This window comes from Sinocyclocheilus rhinocerous, unplaced genomic scaffold, assembly GCF_001515625.1.
Source record: "Sinocyclocheilus rhinocerous isolate Xijiao unplaced genomic scaffold, SAMN03320098_v1.1 scaffold216, whole genome shotgun sequence".
Taxonomy (NCBI): domain Eukaryota; kingdom Metazoa; phylum Chordata; class Actinopteri; order Cypriniformes; family Cyprinidae; genus Sinocyclocheilus; species Sinocyclocheilus rhinocerous.
This window is the reverse complement of record NW_015661078.1, coordinates 617,980-633,266: the sequence shown is the minus strand read 5'-3', so window position 1 is coordinate 633,266 and position 15,287 is coordinate 617,980. Positions and strand designations below refer to the sequence as shown.

The following is a 15,287-nucleotide window of genomic DNA, read 5'->3' as shown; positions in this document are numbered from 1 at the left end:
AACTTGTTATTAATTGTTATATTACAATCCTGCCACATTCAAAAAGCTTATTTTTGTAAATAAAAAGCCTGACAATGTCACTGCTTAATACCTATAAGTATTGTGATTTATGTTTTACTTTGGCAATCTCTCTGTTTCCCTCTGTCAGACATGCAGTTCTACAGTAGGCTACTTGTCACTGACAACCCACTAAACTATCAATTTAAACAAAAATTTACCGTCAACTACAGACGTTGCATCCATCGATTCCGCCATGTTTCTCATTGACACGCTCCCAACTCGGAAACTCGGGGCTTAAAGAAAATTTCGAGTTTCCCACTCGTAATAACGACTTTGTGATGGCGTTCATGTGTGTTCAACTCGTAAATACGATCTATCCGACATGACTTGAACGCACCATAACACTTGGTTCGATTGCTCCCCCCCGCTGGACTGCGTTCATATTAATTTATTTGGGATCGAACCGCAGGTCGTTTGCGTCAAGCCAGCAGCTGTTTACCCCATTGCTTAGAAACGACGGCGCAGGAGAAGGCGGCAAAATGCGTAGCATTGCTCTCTTCACTTTTATATTTATGGTTTTGAACCGTTGGTTTTGTTTCCAAAGCTTCAGTGCATAACGCCACTTACGTCTGCTTTATGAATGTACTGCAAATGCTCTAAAGAACGCTGAAGCGAACAGAAATGAGATATACAGTTCCCTGCTTGCAGCACGTCAGTCACACTCGTCAGGAAAGTTAGTGAAACAAACACATTTTTACATCTTTAATAGCGGTTCACTTCCGCAATGTAGTACGATTGCGTACATATGAGCAGCAAACCGAAACGTACCCCAGACCAACCCTTTTAAGTGGACTCGGGTACGGTTCGCAGGTGCACCCAAGTTCGGAAGACAGCATTCAACAACAAAATGAATGTAATAAATAGCAACTTATTAACAAATGCTGTCCTTGATAGCACATGTACATCACTGAGATGTCTATTTGCGTCTACATTTACATCTGCAAGACGTATTTTTCAGAGTGTTTGCTCATCTGCAATACGTCTATAGGACGTTTCCTATCAGATGTCAAATAGACGTTTAGAAAATGTCTTTAAGATGATTAAGAATGTATGTAAAACTGGCATCTTAAAAGACGTCTATCAGATGTTTGTACACAGCAGATGCTTTTCAGATGATCTTTCAGAGCGATCTTTAACAGGCATCTTGCAGACGTACATGTGCTGGGTAGCATCATTTGTTTGCAGATGTCACTTGTTTGATATTTTGCATCTAGTTAACCTACATTCAGACATTTCTAAAGTTGAATGTTTATCCTTTTTGGGCCCATTTTATATAGGTTAAATGAAACACCATGAGAAAATCTAATGTTCATAGCTCGTGATCAGCTCGTGATCCGGTGTTTTTTGCGTCTCAGAATGGCTCAGTTCACAGTGAATGCAGTGAACTCCATTACTGCCTGTGCTCTGAGTTTAGCGCGCATCTGGGAACGCAGCAGGCACCGGTTACACTTTTTCACATTTGCATAATTTTCAACAGTTTAATGGGCAGATGATTACAGTATTTCACTAGATTTGTTATGAGATGCGTTGGTAAACCTGTTTTCATAGAAGCTGGAGTTTTCTGCCAAAATAAAATCTCAACTACAGTTCCGTCAAAATAAATCTCAAGGGTTTATCTCTTACAAGAAGGGCCTAAAATTAACAGACGGCCACAGAGAAAATACTGCACAGAATGCTCGCTGTTCGCAATGCTCTAAATATTGGAAGAAAAATATGAATACTGGGGTGGGGTTTTATATGGATATCTTTGAAGGGAACTGACTGTCTTCAGAAAAGTTTAGATGGTATTTTCTTATCATCTTGCCTCTGTATAATGCACATTAAAGTAGTGTTTATAAGGCAGTGCTGCTTTGTAACCAAGGAAACGCTGTATTGCTGCTGTTCCAGAAGCGCCACCTGCTGTCAGAGAGTGAATTTGCACTCACATTCACCCCGTCTGCTGTTTTGTTTCTTTCAGATGTTTTATGTTGCATAATTTCACAAAGCTAAAGTCGTACCATTCTGTTTTTGCTTCAAATGCTGAAATTATACAATCAAATTTAAATCAAAAACTGCTCATGCTACATGTGTGTAGCATCGTTGTTTGGATCGTGCAAATGCAGTGGTTATCTCTAATTTCAAATGGCTACAGATATATATGTTATTAAATATGTTTAGTTGTTGTAGTAGTAGCAACTGCTCGATTTTGCAAAAACAGTTGCATGGCCGGGAAAAAAATATTTACAATACAATTTACAATTCATTGTATTTAAAAGACTTTTGAAACTATGAGGAATTTGTGCTCATATAAATACAGCATGAGTTCTACCATCTTAATCTCACTTCATCCGCTGTCTGTATTGCCTGCACAATATCAAATTTGAGTTGCTTTATGTAAGCTCTTTGTATTATGGTATTGTTGCATTCTAATAAATATTTTCCCTGTTTTCTGCTTTTTTTTGTGCAGCGGATGCCAATCACAGGCTGAATCTCTTCTACCTCGCTAATGATGTCATTCAGAATTGCAAAAGGAAGAACGCTATTATTTACCGAACCACCTTCGCTGATGTGCTGCCAGACGCCGCCCTGCTGGTCAAGTTAGTGAATCACATGTTTGTGTATCTATTTGATTAGTACAGAAGTAGTGACATTCTATGCTGACTCTCTGTGTGTTTGTAGGGATGCTAAAGTGTGTAAGTCAGTGGACAGGATCTTCAGTATTTGGCAGGAGCGGAACGTTTATCCGGAGGAGCTGATCTCTGAGCTGAAGGCCAGTCTGCAGAAGAAAGAGAAAGAAAAGGAAAAAGAAAAGGACAAGGAAAGGGAAAAGGACAAGGAAAAGGAAAAGGACAAGGAGAAAGTGAAAGAGCAACAGCCTTCTCCTGGTCAGTTTCTGAGGTGTACGCTTCCAGTCTAAATGCTGGATTAAAGTCTAATGCAAAGATTTTTAAACTTCTTAATGTCTAAATATAATCATCTTAAAGGGAATCCACTTCCTAAACAATTAAGACAACTGCATTTGCTTGTATAAATATTTTTGAATATTTAGGATGGTATCACCTGAACACACGGTATTCACATTGTCTTGTATTGAGCTGAAATGTCTTATGTTTTTGTAAACTGTAGCTCTTATATTGTTTACCCTGTGTTTGCAGTGTAAATAGCCTTGTTGCTAACAAATAAAAGGTAAAAAAAAAAGTTTGTATAAAAAAAAAAAAATCTAAAATTAAGTAATCGGTTTGTATTTGTCATCGTAATAAAGACATAACAAATTAGTAATATTACCTTATAAAATGATCTGGAACTACATTTGCAACATTAATAAATGTATTATTTACTTTAATATTCTTAAATACCAGCAGCCATATGGTTTGCGAAGAAACCTTTATGTGGCCAAATATTAATAAAGAGTGCATATCTGAACAAATAGCTATCCAATAAATCATGCATTAATGCATTAAGTGACCAAGTGTAAAAAATCATTTCTTAAAATAACTTGACCCTGTGTTTTCTTTTTTCATTTTTGCAGCCCCAGTCAACCCCAAAACTGCTCTGAAGTCTAAAATTGTTGCAGAGTTTGTAGTAAGTCATGATCTGTCTTTAGGTTCAATTGAACTTTTCCCCTATTATAATTATTACGCTAATAATTAATGTATTTTCTTTGTCAGCCACATGATTTTGTAGAGCGGTTAATATCTTACAAGAACTCTCTGGACGAGAGTGATTTAAGAGAGAAGCAGCTAGCTGCTCTCAGAGTAGACGTCTGCAGCACCGAGGCCCTCAAAAGGTTAAAAGGTAATGAAATATTTCCCAAAAACAGCACTATAGAACTGTTTAGAGAGAGGTTTTTCAAACTCTTGTCTACTTGCATCCATAGACAAAGCAGGAGGGAATAAGTTCTCAAAGGACTTTGAGGAGGGAAGCACAAAGCTGCAGGAATTTGTGACGTTCATGGAGGGCCAGATAAAAGCAGGACCCCCGCTGCTGGAGGCGCTGGGAAACGCAGATATCTTTTATGAGATGCAATACAAAGAGGTCAAAATTGTTGCCAATGTGAGTCAACCTTGATGCCTTGATGCTATATTTGTTCACAAGATTTGTGAACAAGTTTGTTTTGCCAAACACCACTAACTACACGAAAATATATGAAAAAATTTGAAAATCTGCTCTCTGAGGTTAGACTTCTGTTCATCAACCAAGAGGGCGTGGGTAATGGCTGATGTTAGTTTCGTAGCCAAATATTGGCCTTTTGATTTACCATTAATCATGTATCCTCATACTGTGCTTCTGTCAAACCCCTCACTGCTTCCCGTAGGCGTATAAAGCTTTCGCCAATCGCGTCAGTAGCCTGAAGCGTAAGCTGGATGCTCTGAAGGCCACATTGCCCAGTCTGGATGATTCTCCCATCCCTTCCCCCACTGAGGACGCCCCGTCCCCCACCGGCTCAGAGTCACCCTTCCATGGCATGAGTTCCAGGATCGGTTCGGGAAGTGGGGATGGAAACGGAGGGAAAGGTTTGGAGCAACAGAAGGACAACAGAGACATAGAGGACATGGACATGTCTGAGGAAGAGGAAACGACGGCAAATGCTGGAATCATTGGTGAGAGAAAGCAGAGGGGAAATTAAATTAATAAATTCAGGTGTCACAAATGTAACATATAACTGACATCGTTCTTTGTCCTCTAGTTGACGAGAGAAAAGAGAAGTCACGTCTTCCATCTGCATCCAAGATGACAAATGCAGCCACAAAAAGCTCCCAGATTACAGCTTCTAAACCATCCCAGGTTTTGGCAACTCCCACAAAGACGGTGTCTGGGTCATCAACCAGTCAAACACCTCCTTCGAACACCACACCCATTACCATGACACCTGTACCTGCCCCTGTTGTTAGCCCCTCCCCCCTGCAGGTGAACTTGGCCAATGTAGATCTGGGCAAGATCAGCTCCATTCTGAGCTCTATCTCCAATGCAATGAAGACCACTGGTGAGTTCCCTATTTGCAGAGCACAACAGACAGGTTCCGGAAGTAAAAATACCATTCAAGTATGTTGTTTTTATGTTTAGAATGATAAATACAACCTTCTCATTATTTGCCGATGTTCACCCTGCTGTACTAAAAGCCAAGGCCGCTGAAAGAGTTTGAGAAGAGTTGTAGGTCATAACAGTGTTTTTTTCTTTCTCAACACCCAGGTGTCAGCCCTGTGTCCCGTCCTTCCCCTGGCACACCTACCACACCATCCAACCACGCCTCCTCCTCCAAAGCCCCTCCTTTGACCCCTGGCAGCATTCCCTCATCCAATCCTCTGGCCAGCATCTTGTCCAAAGTGGATTTCTCCCCCGAGAACATTCTGAATGTTCTCACAAAAACACAGACTCACAGCCCCAACCTGCAGGGTAGGACACATTACTTGTACACTATTGATTTCTAATCTGTTTGTCAAGATGGGGGAACCTGTTTGAACGAGTAATTATTTTGATATTTATTAACTCTCTATCTTGCAGGTTTGTCTTCTCTCCTTTCATCAGCGCGTTCAGGCACTCTCACTACTCCAGACCCTGTTCCATCTTCACCTGCCTCTTCATCTTCAGCTGTCACCACAGCTGCAGCGACCTCCACCACAACCACCCCAACAACGCAGAAGGCCCTAAAGGCCACGGGCAACAATTTCAAGCGAGAAACTGAGCGAGAAAAAGGGCGAGAGTGGGAGAAGGAGAAGGTGAAAGAGAGGGAAAGAGAGAAAGAAAGAGAACAAGATAAGAAAGAGAGAGAGAAAGAAATTGAGACAGAGGCTGTGGTAATGCCCAGCCTGGAATCGAAGATCAATAGTTTCCTTCAGGGGAATCCTGGTTTCAGTGCTCTCGGACTTGGCTTAGACGACGTAGGCAGCAATAGCCCTCTCCTTGTTGGTGGAGACAATCTGGATGGCACCCCTGTCCGAGATGAGAGTGGTAGCACACCCACCCAAGATGAAATTATGGACTCACCCCATGTACTCAGTGAGCCTCAGAGTGCAGGTCTGTCTGGAGGTCGTAACCTTTCACCTACAGCCTATCACAGTGACCCCTGGGATACCGTGATCACTCCACGAGAGGCTCTGGGAGAAAATGAGCGGAAAGACAGGGATTACCGCAGACCACCACCCTCACGACTTGCCGCCTTTAGCCCAAGTGCGACTAAACCAGTCAAGGCCATGACTAAAACCAAAGTGGAAGAAGGGCTGAAGAGAAAAGTACCGGGTTTGAACATTCCATCAGCTGCCATGGTGCAGGATCAGAAGATAAAGGCAAAGATGGATGGTGAGGGAGAGAAAAGTGCATCCTCCCGTAGGCCAAGTGGAGGATCTGGCGACGGGACGAAAGACAAGGAAAGGAAAGCTTCAGCTGACAATGGAGACCACTACCATCGCATTGAGACTGTTGTTTCTTCATCCTCCAGTGAAGGAGCACCAATCGAAACCCTTGATTATGGTAACCGCATCCAGACAGTGGAAAGCATCCGCGTGGTTGGAAGAGTACTGAGAAGAGGAAGCAGCGCTGGTTCTAGAGTGGGTGGGGCCTGGTATGAAGAGGAGGAGTTTATGGAAGCCCCGCCTCCACACCACCCTGGTAGTCGTGGCCATGAGAATTCTGAGGAGTTGGGAATGGTCCCTCCTCTTCCTCTTCCTCCTCCTCTTCCTGCTCACCTTCCACCCCCTTTGCAGTATCCACCTCCACCCTATGCAAACGAAGACCCCACACGACCTTCTCATGGCATTCCTCAACACCATCCTCCCCCTCCATTTTTTCCCTCTTCCATTCCTCCAGTCCCACCACCCCTTCTTCCCATCCCTCAAACCCCACCTCCTTCCAGAGACTTCCCCCTTTCCTCAAACTCCACTGTTATGGTTGGTGGTGTCCTTGTACCGATAGACCGAGTCCTACCCTACCCACCAGCCAACCTCCATCCTGATGGAGCGGGGCATGGAGGTAGCGGTGGCAGTGCCCCTCCTAGAGGTGGCAAACCCCAACTCCCTTCCTTGTTAGGAGATCCCCCTCGCCCAGGCACGGTGAAAGAGCAGTTCGTCTTGCACCACACCCCACCTCTTCACCGTCCTGGCACCCCGGGAGTTCCTCCACCCCTCCTGGGCAGAATTCGAGAGGGCCCCAGTCCCACACCACCATCACCCTCTACCCCAACCACACCTACTCCTCCATCCCCAGCTGGGGAACCCCATCCTCATTTGTCTATTCCCAACCGCCTACCCATCAACACCCCGAATCAGAGACCCCGCCGCCCTTCTTCCCCTCTGCCCCTCCTCCAATTACCAAACCAGCATCACGCGCGTCGTTCCCCACAGTTTCCCAGAGGTTCCCTGCCCCTACCACCCCCCTCCCGTAACCGTGAACCCCTCCTACCTGGGACAAAGCGTCCCGCTGGTAGTTTTGGCGGTGGGCCTTTCAACCCACCCAAAAGACCGTTCTTGCCCCCTCGATATTAGCATCTTAGAATGAGTGCTAAATGCGCTGCACAACCTGAAATAGGCAGTGTAGCAAGCTAGCATCACCTGCGAATCGCAGCGTGAGACTTATACTGCATGTAAATACACATGCACTGACACGCCCTGCCCCAGAGCAGCCACGTACGTTACAGCACTACTCTTCTCAGTGAAAGAGAAGTTTTCAGATACTCTAAAGATGAACTAGGAGGAGGAGAATGTGGAGATCCAGAAACATCCATGGAATATGAAGGAAGGCAAAAGGTGGTTATCCTGTTCAATTGGTGTAATGTGAGAGAGCGGTTATGGAGTGTATGAGTGTGTGTGTGATATATGGATGACTTGTAAGTGCATACGCAGATTATTTCTTTCCTTCCAGTAACTGTTCCTTCACTTCTCCACCCTATAACACTTGCTTTTCTAATTCTTCCCATGTAAATACTTGTTTCTGCTGTTGACAGATTACAGATTACTGTTTTCTGTCTGTGAACCTCTGTTACTTTTTCACTTTGAGCGCAAAACCAGTGGATTTCAACTGTGTTTTATTCCTGAGTGATTACATTATTGACAAAGATGTAATGCTAGGCAACCATGATGGCTTGTAGTGATCCTTAAGCTTCATAAAGCAAAAATACAGCCACTTTATAAACCTTCACCAAGATGTGAAGATTTTGGCTCACATTGCGTATAAGCTAACCAAGTGTTCAAGGCATAACTACTCGGTAGTTTCTGAGTGCTTTTCAAGAGCTCTTTGCGTGTTTTTTTTTTTTTTTGCTTCATAGAGTTCCTACATGTATTCTGATTAATAAAAGCATTGTGTCTAGAAATATTATTGAAAGGAAGGAGACTGTTCTTTTCAAGAACAAATGTACCTGGATTGTTTTCTGTCATTTTGTTTTTACTTAAAAGCAGTTCTGTTCAGTCTTATAACTTGATGTCCAACCTTTTCAGGAAGGTGCAGAGCTTGAAAACACAACTCTGAATTTTAGGTTCAAATGAAAGTTGAGGAAAGAATTAGTTTGGTTTAATTATTCTAAATTTCCCATTGAATATGAAATGTTAATCTAAGTCAGTTCTTTGTCTCTAGGATTTAAGATTATGACAGTTTAACCCTTTATCATGTACACACGACTGAAATGTGTGTTTCTGTCTTTGTGTTCTACACAAGCCACACTTTCATGCATTGCATTTTCAGAATGCATTGTTCCTAAAACTAAATCAAATACTACATCCTTTCACAACAATGTTGATACACTGCTTTTCAAAAAAAATGTTTGACAACTTAAATGTGAAAATAACCTGTACATCATTGTAGTTTTCATGCATTGTGTAAGAACAAAATAGTTGAAATCTTTCCTTCAAGTGCAGAAATGTTGAATATTTTGAGGAGTGTGGTTTGGTGTCTTCATTTGGACAACATGTGCATTCATTGTAGAGTGTTTTACACAAGGAGTATTTCAAAAAACCTACACACTTATTTAACAGTATTTGCAGTGCCAGCTTTGTTGCACATCAGCATGTTATGCACAAGCAATGAAATTCAGAATGAATCTGCAGGATGCTTAAATGCAGTGAGTCTTCAGTTGTGACAGAAATGTGAAATTGTGAGCCACTCCTTCAGTTCGATCAACTTCTATGCGTTTTGTACTAGCTGCACCACAGGTTTACTTGTCAAATTTGCAGTAAAATCTGGTTTCATTCAGTCATATACAGGTACAGATAGACTGGCTAATCAAACTAATGTACAGCACTATTCTCAGAAAACAAAACCTTGAAGTGCCTAATTGTTCTGCAACAACCTTCAAACAGGCACAACGGGACCATCTCTTTGCAAATACAGTTTTCCTATTGGTAAATGCAGGCTTGAGTTTTGTGGCCCTACAGTAATGATATTGATGATTGATGGTAAGCTCTGTATTAAGAAACTGAACAAACAGTGTGTTTACATCTCCAAGTTCTGTTTTTTTTTTTCTTTTGCGGTTATATTCCTGACACTTATCCTTCCAGAGGTTAGGGACAACAGAGTAGACTAGTAATTTCTCCACACCAACGACATATTGTGTTGTTGTAGTGTATTCCTATTCACTAAAAGGGAATTCTGCACACATATCCAGCTAAGCATCATCAGATGTCATGTCAATTGGAGGAGATCCTCATTTTTCACATTGGCATCCTTAATGATCACTGAAATTGTATGTGCTACCAAACATTGTCACAGTATTGTATAGTTTATTTAATGTCACTGATGATGATCAGTGATTACTTGATTGTGTTGTTCATATCTGGAAAAAAAAAGAAAATGTGCACTTGTTGAATTTGGCTTAGTTTTGTAAATTTAGCAATCCTACGGCAGGGAAGGGTCACTCATTTTCCCCAATGTTAGGCTTTTCAATGACCAGTAGATCATGAAAATATAAAACACTGGCTGTACACTCTCAGAAAGGAAAAAAAGGTACACAATTGTACTTAAAGGTACATATTAATACCTAAAAGTAACAAAAATGTACCTTTTAAAAAAGGTACCACGACAGGTTTTTTTTTTTGAGTGTACCTTCAAGTTTACACTGTGTTTGCACAGAACTAAAGACAGGTAATGATGAAGGACTGTGGTTTAATACATTGCAAACCGATACCAAAATCAGATTTACACATTTGGTTAGTTGAAACTGAGATGGAGCTGTGTCTGAAACACACTTATGTGCTTTAACTGTTTAATACAGCGAGTCAGATTACTGAACTTCAAATGTTACATTTGCAGTAATCTGCATAGTAAACATTTTTTAACAAGTCTGATTGTTTATCTATAGTGAATGCTCATATCAATACTGTGGAACAATGTCCTTCAGGAGACAGAACTCACTAGTGCACTAGTTATCAATTAGACACACATAAAAGTGTGTTTTGCATTTCGTCTCTAGGGTCCTGTAGAAATAACAGGGTAGTGTAGTGAGTGCACGTGCGAAGCCGCATCAGCTCAGGCAACTGGAGACACAAGTGATGGAGCAGAGGAGTTTAACTTGAGCTTGTTTCTCTAAATATATTTTTTTGCTTTGGTTCGATATAGTGTTGCGTTCATAAACCTGCACCGTTGTCTGTTTTTCCAGTCCTCCGTAAAGTCCGTGTATTTGGATGTGGCGTGTGTTCGCATGCAGGAGAATGCTGTCAGTTAACGTGTTTTCTTACGCACTGAGCGGACGCTCGTGACGCACGTCTGGCTTCGCTTCTCATTGGTTGTTGCGCACACAGAGCCCGCCCTCCTTCGAATTTTTCGGCGAATCGGGTTTCTTGTTCTGTGACGGCGTAGTAGTTCCGGGAAAATGGCGGCCCGCTGAGAGAGGGCAACGTTTGGTGTTTGGAGGAGAAACGATGAGCCGTAGCTTTGCGTGAAATGTTCGTGGCTGTGTTGTGGAGGCGGCGCGTCTGTCAGGCGGCGGTCCGCGGCAGCAGAAGCTACGGGAAGGTGTGCAGGACTGATGGAGATGATGCAGTGATGCTCAGTGTGACACACAATCATCTGACTGACTCGTTTTAGGCTATCTTTGAGAATGGGGTTAACGTAGCTTTTGTATAAAGCGATAATGCAAGTTTTGGATACATTTTGAACTATAACTTTTGTGTGTATGCATGCATTTTATTTATTGTGCGTTGTTTTGGTTTTATGTAAATGTATTTTTAATTTATTGTACATTTGTTCATTACTACAGATATTAAAAGCTCTCTGTGAAGACTAGTGTAGTGTAAATTGTACTAGTACAGTAGGGATTAATGTCAGACCACATTAAAATGTATTCATTTTAATCTCAGGCAGAAAACATCTAATTCAAAGCAATTTTATAAGAAATGTGACTGCTCTTCTGAATCATCTCAGATCATGCTGGAGAACATGATCATCAGGTTTAGTTCAGTGCTGCTCTCGTTAAAGCAAAGGAGACACCGGAAACTGATGTTTTCTTACATTCAAATAAATGTTTATTTCAATTTTTAACTCCAATTCTAATTCTGGTTAGTAATTCGTAATGTAATTAATGCAGCATATTTTCAGTAGTGGTCTCAGATTTGTGGGCCTCACTGTATGTTGTTATAAAAGATTCAGTATGTGGTCAGTCTGATCTATTTATGCCATTGATACCAATTAATTTAGTTCTCTGATCTTGAGGTATTACTTTTTTTTTTCTCCTTTTTTTTCCCTTGTATTTTTCTTCCAAGGCCTGGTTTAAAAGTCACAAGGCTCGTATAGCCCCACTACTTAAGAAACCCACCCTTAACCCATCTCTTTTAGAGAACTACAGACCGGTTTCCCTTCTACCTTTCATTGCAAAAACACTTGAACGAGCTGTGTTCAACCAAGTCTCTGCCTTCCTCACACCTTTCGGAACATGCTTCACAACTCCTTGTTCAAGCTCTTGTTCTGTCCAGGCTGGACTATTGCAATGCTCTCTTGGCAGGTCTTCCAGCCACTTCTATCAAACCTTTACAATTAATCCAGAACGCGGCAGCAAGATTAATTTTTAATGAGCCAAAAAGAATGCACGTCACACCTCTGTTTATGAATCTGCACTGGCTACCAGCAGCTGCTCGCATTAAATTCAAGCCATTGATGTTTGCCTACAAAACCACCACTGGCTCTGTACCCTTCTAGCACTCTCTATTCTAATTCTATTCTATTCTTTATTAAAAAAAAACACTTGCACTCTATTCATTTGCTGCTTGTTTTCTTTAAAAAAAAAGCTAACACTTGCTTTCTAATCTTTTTGTATTCTATCTGTTTTCTTTTCATTTATTATATTATTTAAAAACCCTTGCTGTGTGTACTGTGTTAAGCTAACTGAGTCTTGTTATAGCACTTGTATATCATTGCTCTTTTGTTGATTTTGATTGCTTCCATTGTCCTCATTTGTAAGTCGCTTTGGATAAAAGTGTCTGCTAAATGTAAAAAGTGTGTGTGATTAAATACCTCAGTTTAGTACAGTTGTAAAGTTTGTCTGTGAGACTACATAATTCCAGTGGTTTATCTTCAGCCCTCCCTCATATTTACCTCTGAAGTAGTGCTTGCACAGTGACTGGTTACATGCTCTCTCTCTGTTCCAGCTGCATCCGTCTGCCTGTCGGACCCAGCGCTTGCGGATCTTCCAGTCTCTCTGTGATCAGCTTGCGACTGGAGCTGCTGAGGAGCACAAAGCATCGAGAGCGGATCTGACCATCCGATTGGCTGACGGCAGGACGGTCAAAGGGTCAGCTGGTGTGACCTCGCCGTTACAGATCGCCAAGAGTGAACGGTAAATATAAGCCTCAGACTCACGCCTCCTGACTTGCTGTGAACCGTACTTTAGAGCAGTGATTGTCAACCTTTTTGACTCGAAGGTCTCACATTGTCCAACACAACTTTCAAAGCCCTATTATATATAGGCCCCCAGATGAGGAAAAAAAAAAATTTTTTTTATGAAATTGTAAATAAAACGGATTATAAATAAAACCGTCTTTCTACTCCTTTTTTGTTTGTTTGTTTGTTTTTATCCTGTTTTCAGTCAGTTTTCACTCATTGCTAGTATATTTCACAGATAATTTAGTAAATCCTACACCGATATTTGTATTTATTTATTATATTCATTTATTTATTTTTTGCTGATTTCACTCAGAAATTGCTAGTAAATTTCACAGATAATTAAGTCCTCAATCAATATTTTATTTTTATTTTCATTTTTTTATTTTAAGTGCTGTTTTGGGCTGTTGTTACTAATTATTAGTTCTGCCATAAAGTGAGTATCTTTTTGTTTGTTTGTTTGTTTTTTAAGTCAAGTCAAGTCACCTTTATTTATATAGCGCTTTTAACAATAACAATTGTATCCTGTTTTCACTCAGTTTTCACTCATTGCTAGTATATTTGACAAATAATTTAGTAAATCCTACACCAATATTTGTATTTATTTATTATATTTATTTTTATTTTTTTTGCTGTGTTCACTCAGAAATTGCTAGTAAATTTCACAAATAATTAAGTCCTACACCAATATTTGTATTTATTTATTTATTTGTTTTTTGCTGTTTTCACAAAGAAATTGTAAAATTTTACAGTTAAGTAAATCCTACTCCTATATATATAAATTTTTTTTTTTGCTGTTTTCATCAGAAATTTCTAGCAAATTTCACAGATAATTAAGTAAATTCTACACCAATATTTAATTTTAATTTTAATTTTCATATTTTTTATTTTAAGTGCTGCTTTAGACTGTTGTTACTAATTGTTAGTTCTGCCATAATGTGTGTATCTGTGTGTGTTTGCAGTGTTAAAGGTGCAGTGGCGAGCAGAGTGAATGGAGCTCTGTGGGATCTAAGTCGTCCTCTTGTGGAGGACTGTGAACTGCAGCTGCTGGGTTTTGACTCGCTGGAGGGGAGACAGGTGCCAGCTTTTGAGTCTCAAAGAGTTAACTCTCAATAACATGTCTGAGTAATATTTCACCCTAAAAACATAAATATCAAATAATAATATTTTTTTAATATTTGATGCTGATGTTGAATAGTATGATGTTGTTATTTTTTATTTCATTTAATAAGCTTTATTTGATAGATTCTGGGCATGTTTTGCTGTGATTGACAGTGAGTGTGTCTGTGCTGTAGGTGGTGTGGCGCACCGGAGCGTGTGTGTTAGCGAGTGTGATGGAGAATCTCTTCAGCGCTCGCGTGTGTCGAGAGGGAGTCTCTGACACGGGCCTGTACTGTGATTACCAGCTCCAAAACAAGTAAACACCGTCTGTTCCCTTTCCAGCCCCTGATGTGAGCCAGTAGTCGACTGTACTTTACCTGCTGTTTATTTGAGATGCATTAAACTAAGAAGTGACATCTAGCTGAGCTGCAGTGCTGTGTGTGTCGTAGCGCTCTCTCTCTGTTGGACGTGGAGCAGAGGTGTAAGCAGATGGCAGCTGGGAAGATTCCCGTCATCAAGCTGGAGGTCACGGTACAGGACCTGAAAGAGATCTTCCAGGTCAGCGTGTCCTCTAGCTTTTGACCTTTACAGTGTTCTTCAACCCATGGTTTGTTCCTTTTGTAAATTCGTTTTCCTTACACTCCCACATGTAGATAAAGAGTGAAAAAAGATTGTCAGAAACTCACTGTAATCTAGGGTTGCATGATTTGCGACTAAAAACAGAAGTGTGCGGACTGTAAAATGTATTTAGGAGCACGTGTGCGAATAAAGCAAAAGTTTTCTTAAATTTAATGTCATAAAAAGTCTTCAATGCATGATGGTAAAACAAACGTCTAAATTATAATTTTAAGACGTCTTATATTTTGGGGATGGAAAAACGTAAATCGCGATATTAAACTTCAAAAGGCAATGATTTCATTAAAAAAAGAGTGCTGCAGTGTCACAAGGCGGCGCTTCAGAGTTCAGACTGCTTCAAAGTGATTCTCAGTCAATGAATAGCGCACATTTATGCCAAGCGATTGCTTATGAACTCAAGTTGATGAATTATGATAATGTCTACTTTATGATCTTTATATAATAGGTTTTAGACGGTTGTAAGTATGCATATTTTATCTCTCATTTGAAGGATCAGCCTGCAATAGTATAGATATTTCAAAATAAGAGTCCCGGTGTATTTCGGGCTTGTTTATAATTAAAAGTCACACTTTTTTTTTTCTTTTTCTGGCCATTATTGGTATTTTGGTTACACAATAAATTGTTACATTTAATTTCCATTGAATTGATAGTAAACTATTGTAGTTTCTGGCTGGGATGCTTCCCCGCAGGAAGAAAAGACTAACAACATTATTTGA

At 40.6% G+C, this 15,287-nt stretch overlaps 1 protein-coding gene across 1 annotated transcript in view; it reads left to right on the top strand.

The window, feature by feature from the left end:
* Positions 1-2,499: 2,499 nt before the first annotated feature.
* The window catches only part of LOC107726232 (regulation of nuclear pre-mRNA domain-containing protein 2-like), a gene marked incomplete at its 5' end in the record, with an annotated part of 14,910 nt that continues 2,122 nt past the window's right edge, over positions 2,500-15,287 (top strand). The window contains 13 exons of the mRNA XM_016535754.1: positions 2,500-2,636; positions 2,719-2,924; positions 3,569-3,621; positions 3,708-3,834; positions 3,917-4,092; positions 4,355-4,640; positions 4,727-5,023; positions 5,230-5,433; positions 5,542-7,778; positions 12,603-12,790; positions 13,797-13,911; positions 14,130-14,251; positions 14,385-14,493. Coding sequence (XP_016391240.1) covers positions 2,500-2,636; positions 2,719-2,924; positions 3,569-3,621; positions 3,708-3,834; positions 3,917-4,092; positions 4,355-4,640; positions 4,727-5,023; positions 5,230-5,433; positions 5,542-7,517 — 3,462 coding nt within the window. The remainder of the gene's footprint in view (positions 2,637-2,718; positions 2,925-3,568; positions 3,622-3,707; positions 3,835-3,916; positions 4,093-4,354; positions 4,641-4,726; positions 5,024-5,229; positions 5,434-5,541; positions 7,779-12,602; positions 12,791-13,796; positions 13,912-14,129; positions 14,252-14,384; positions 14,494-15,287) is intronic.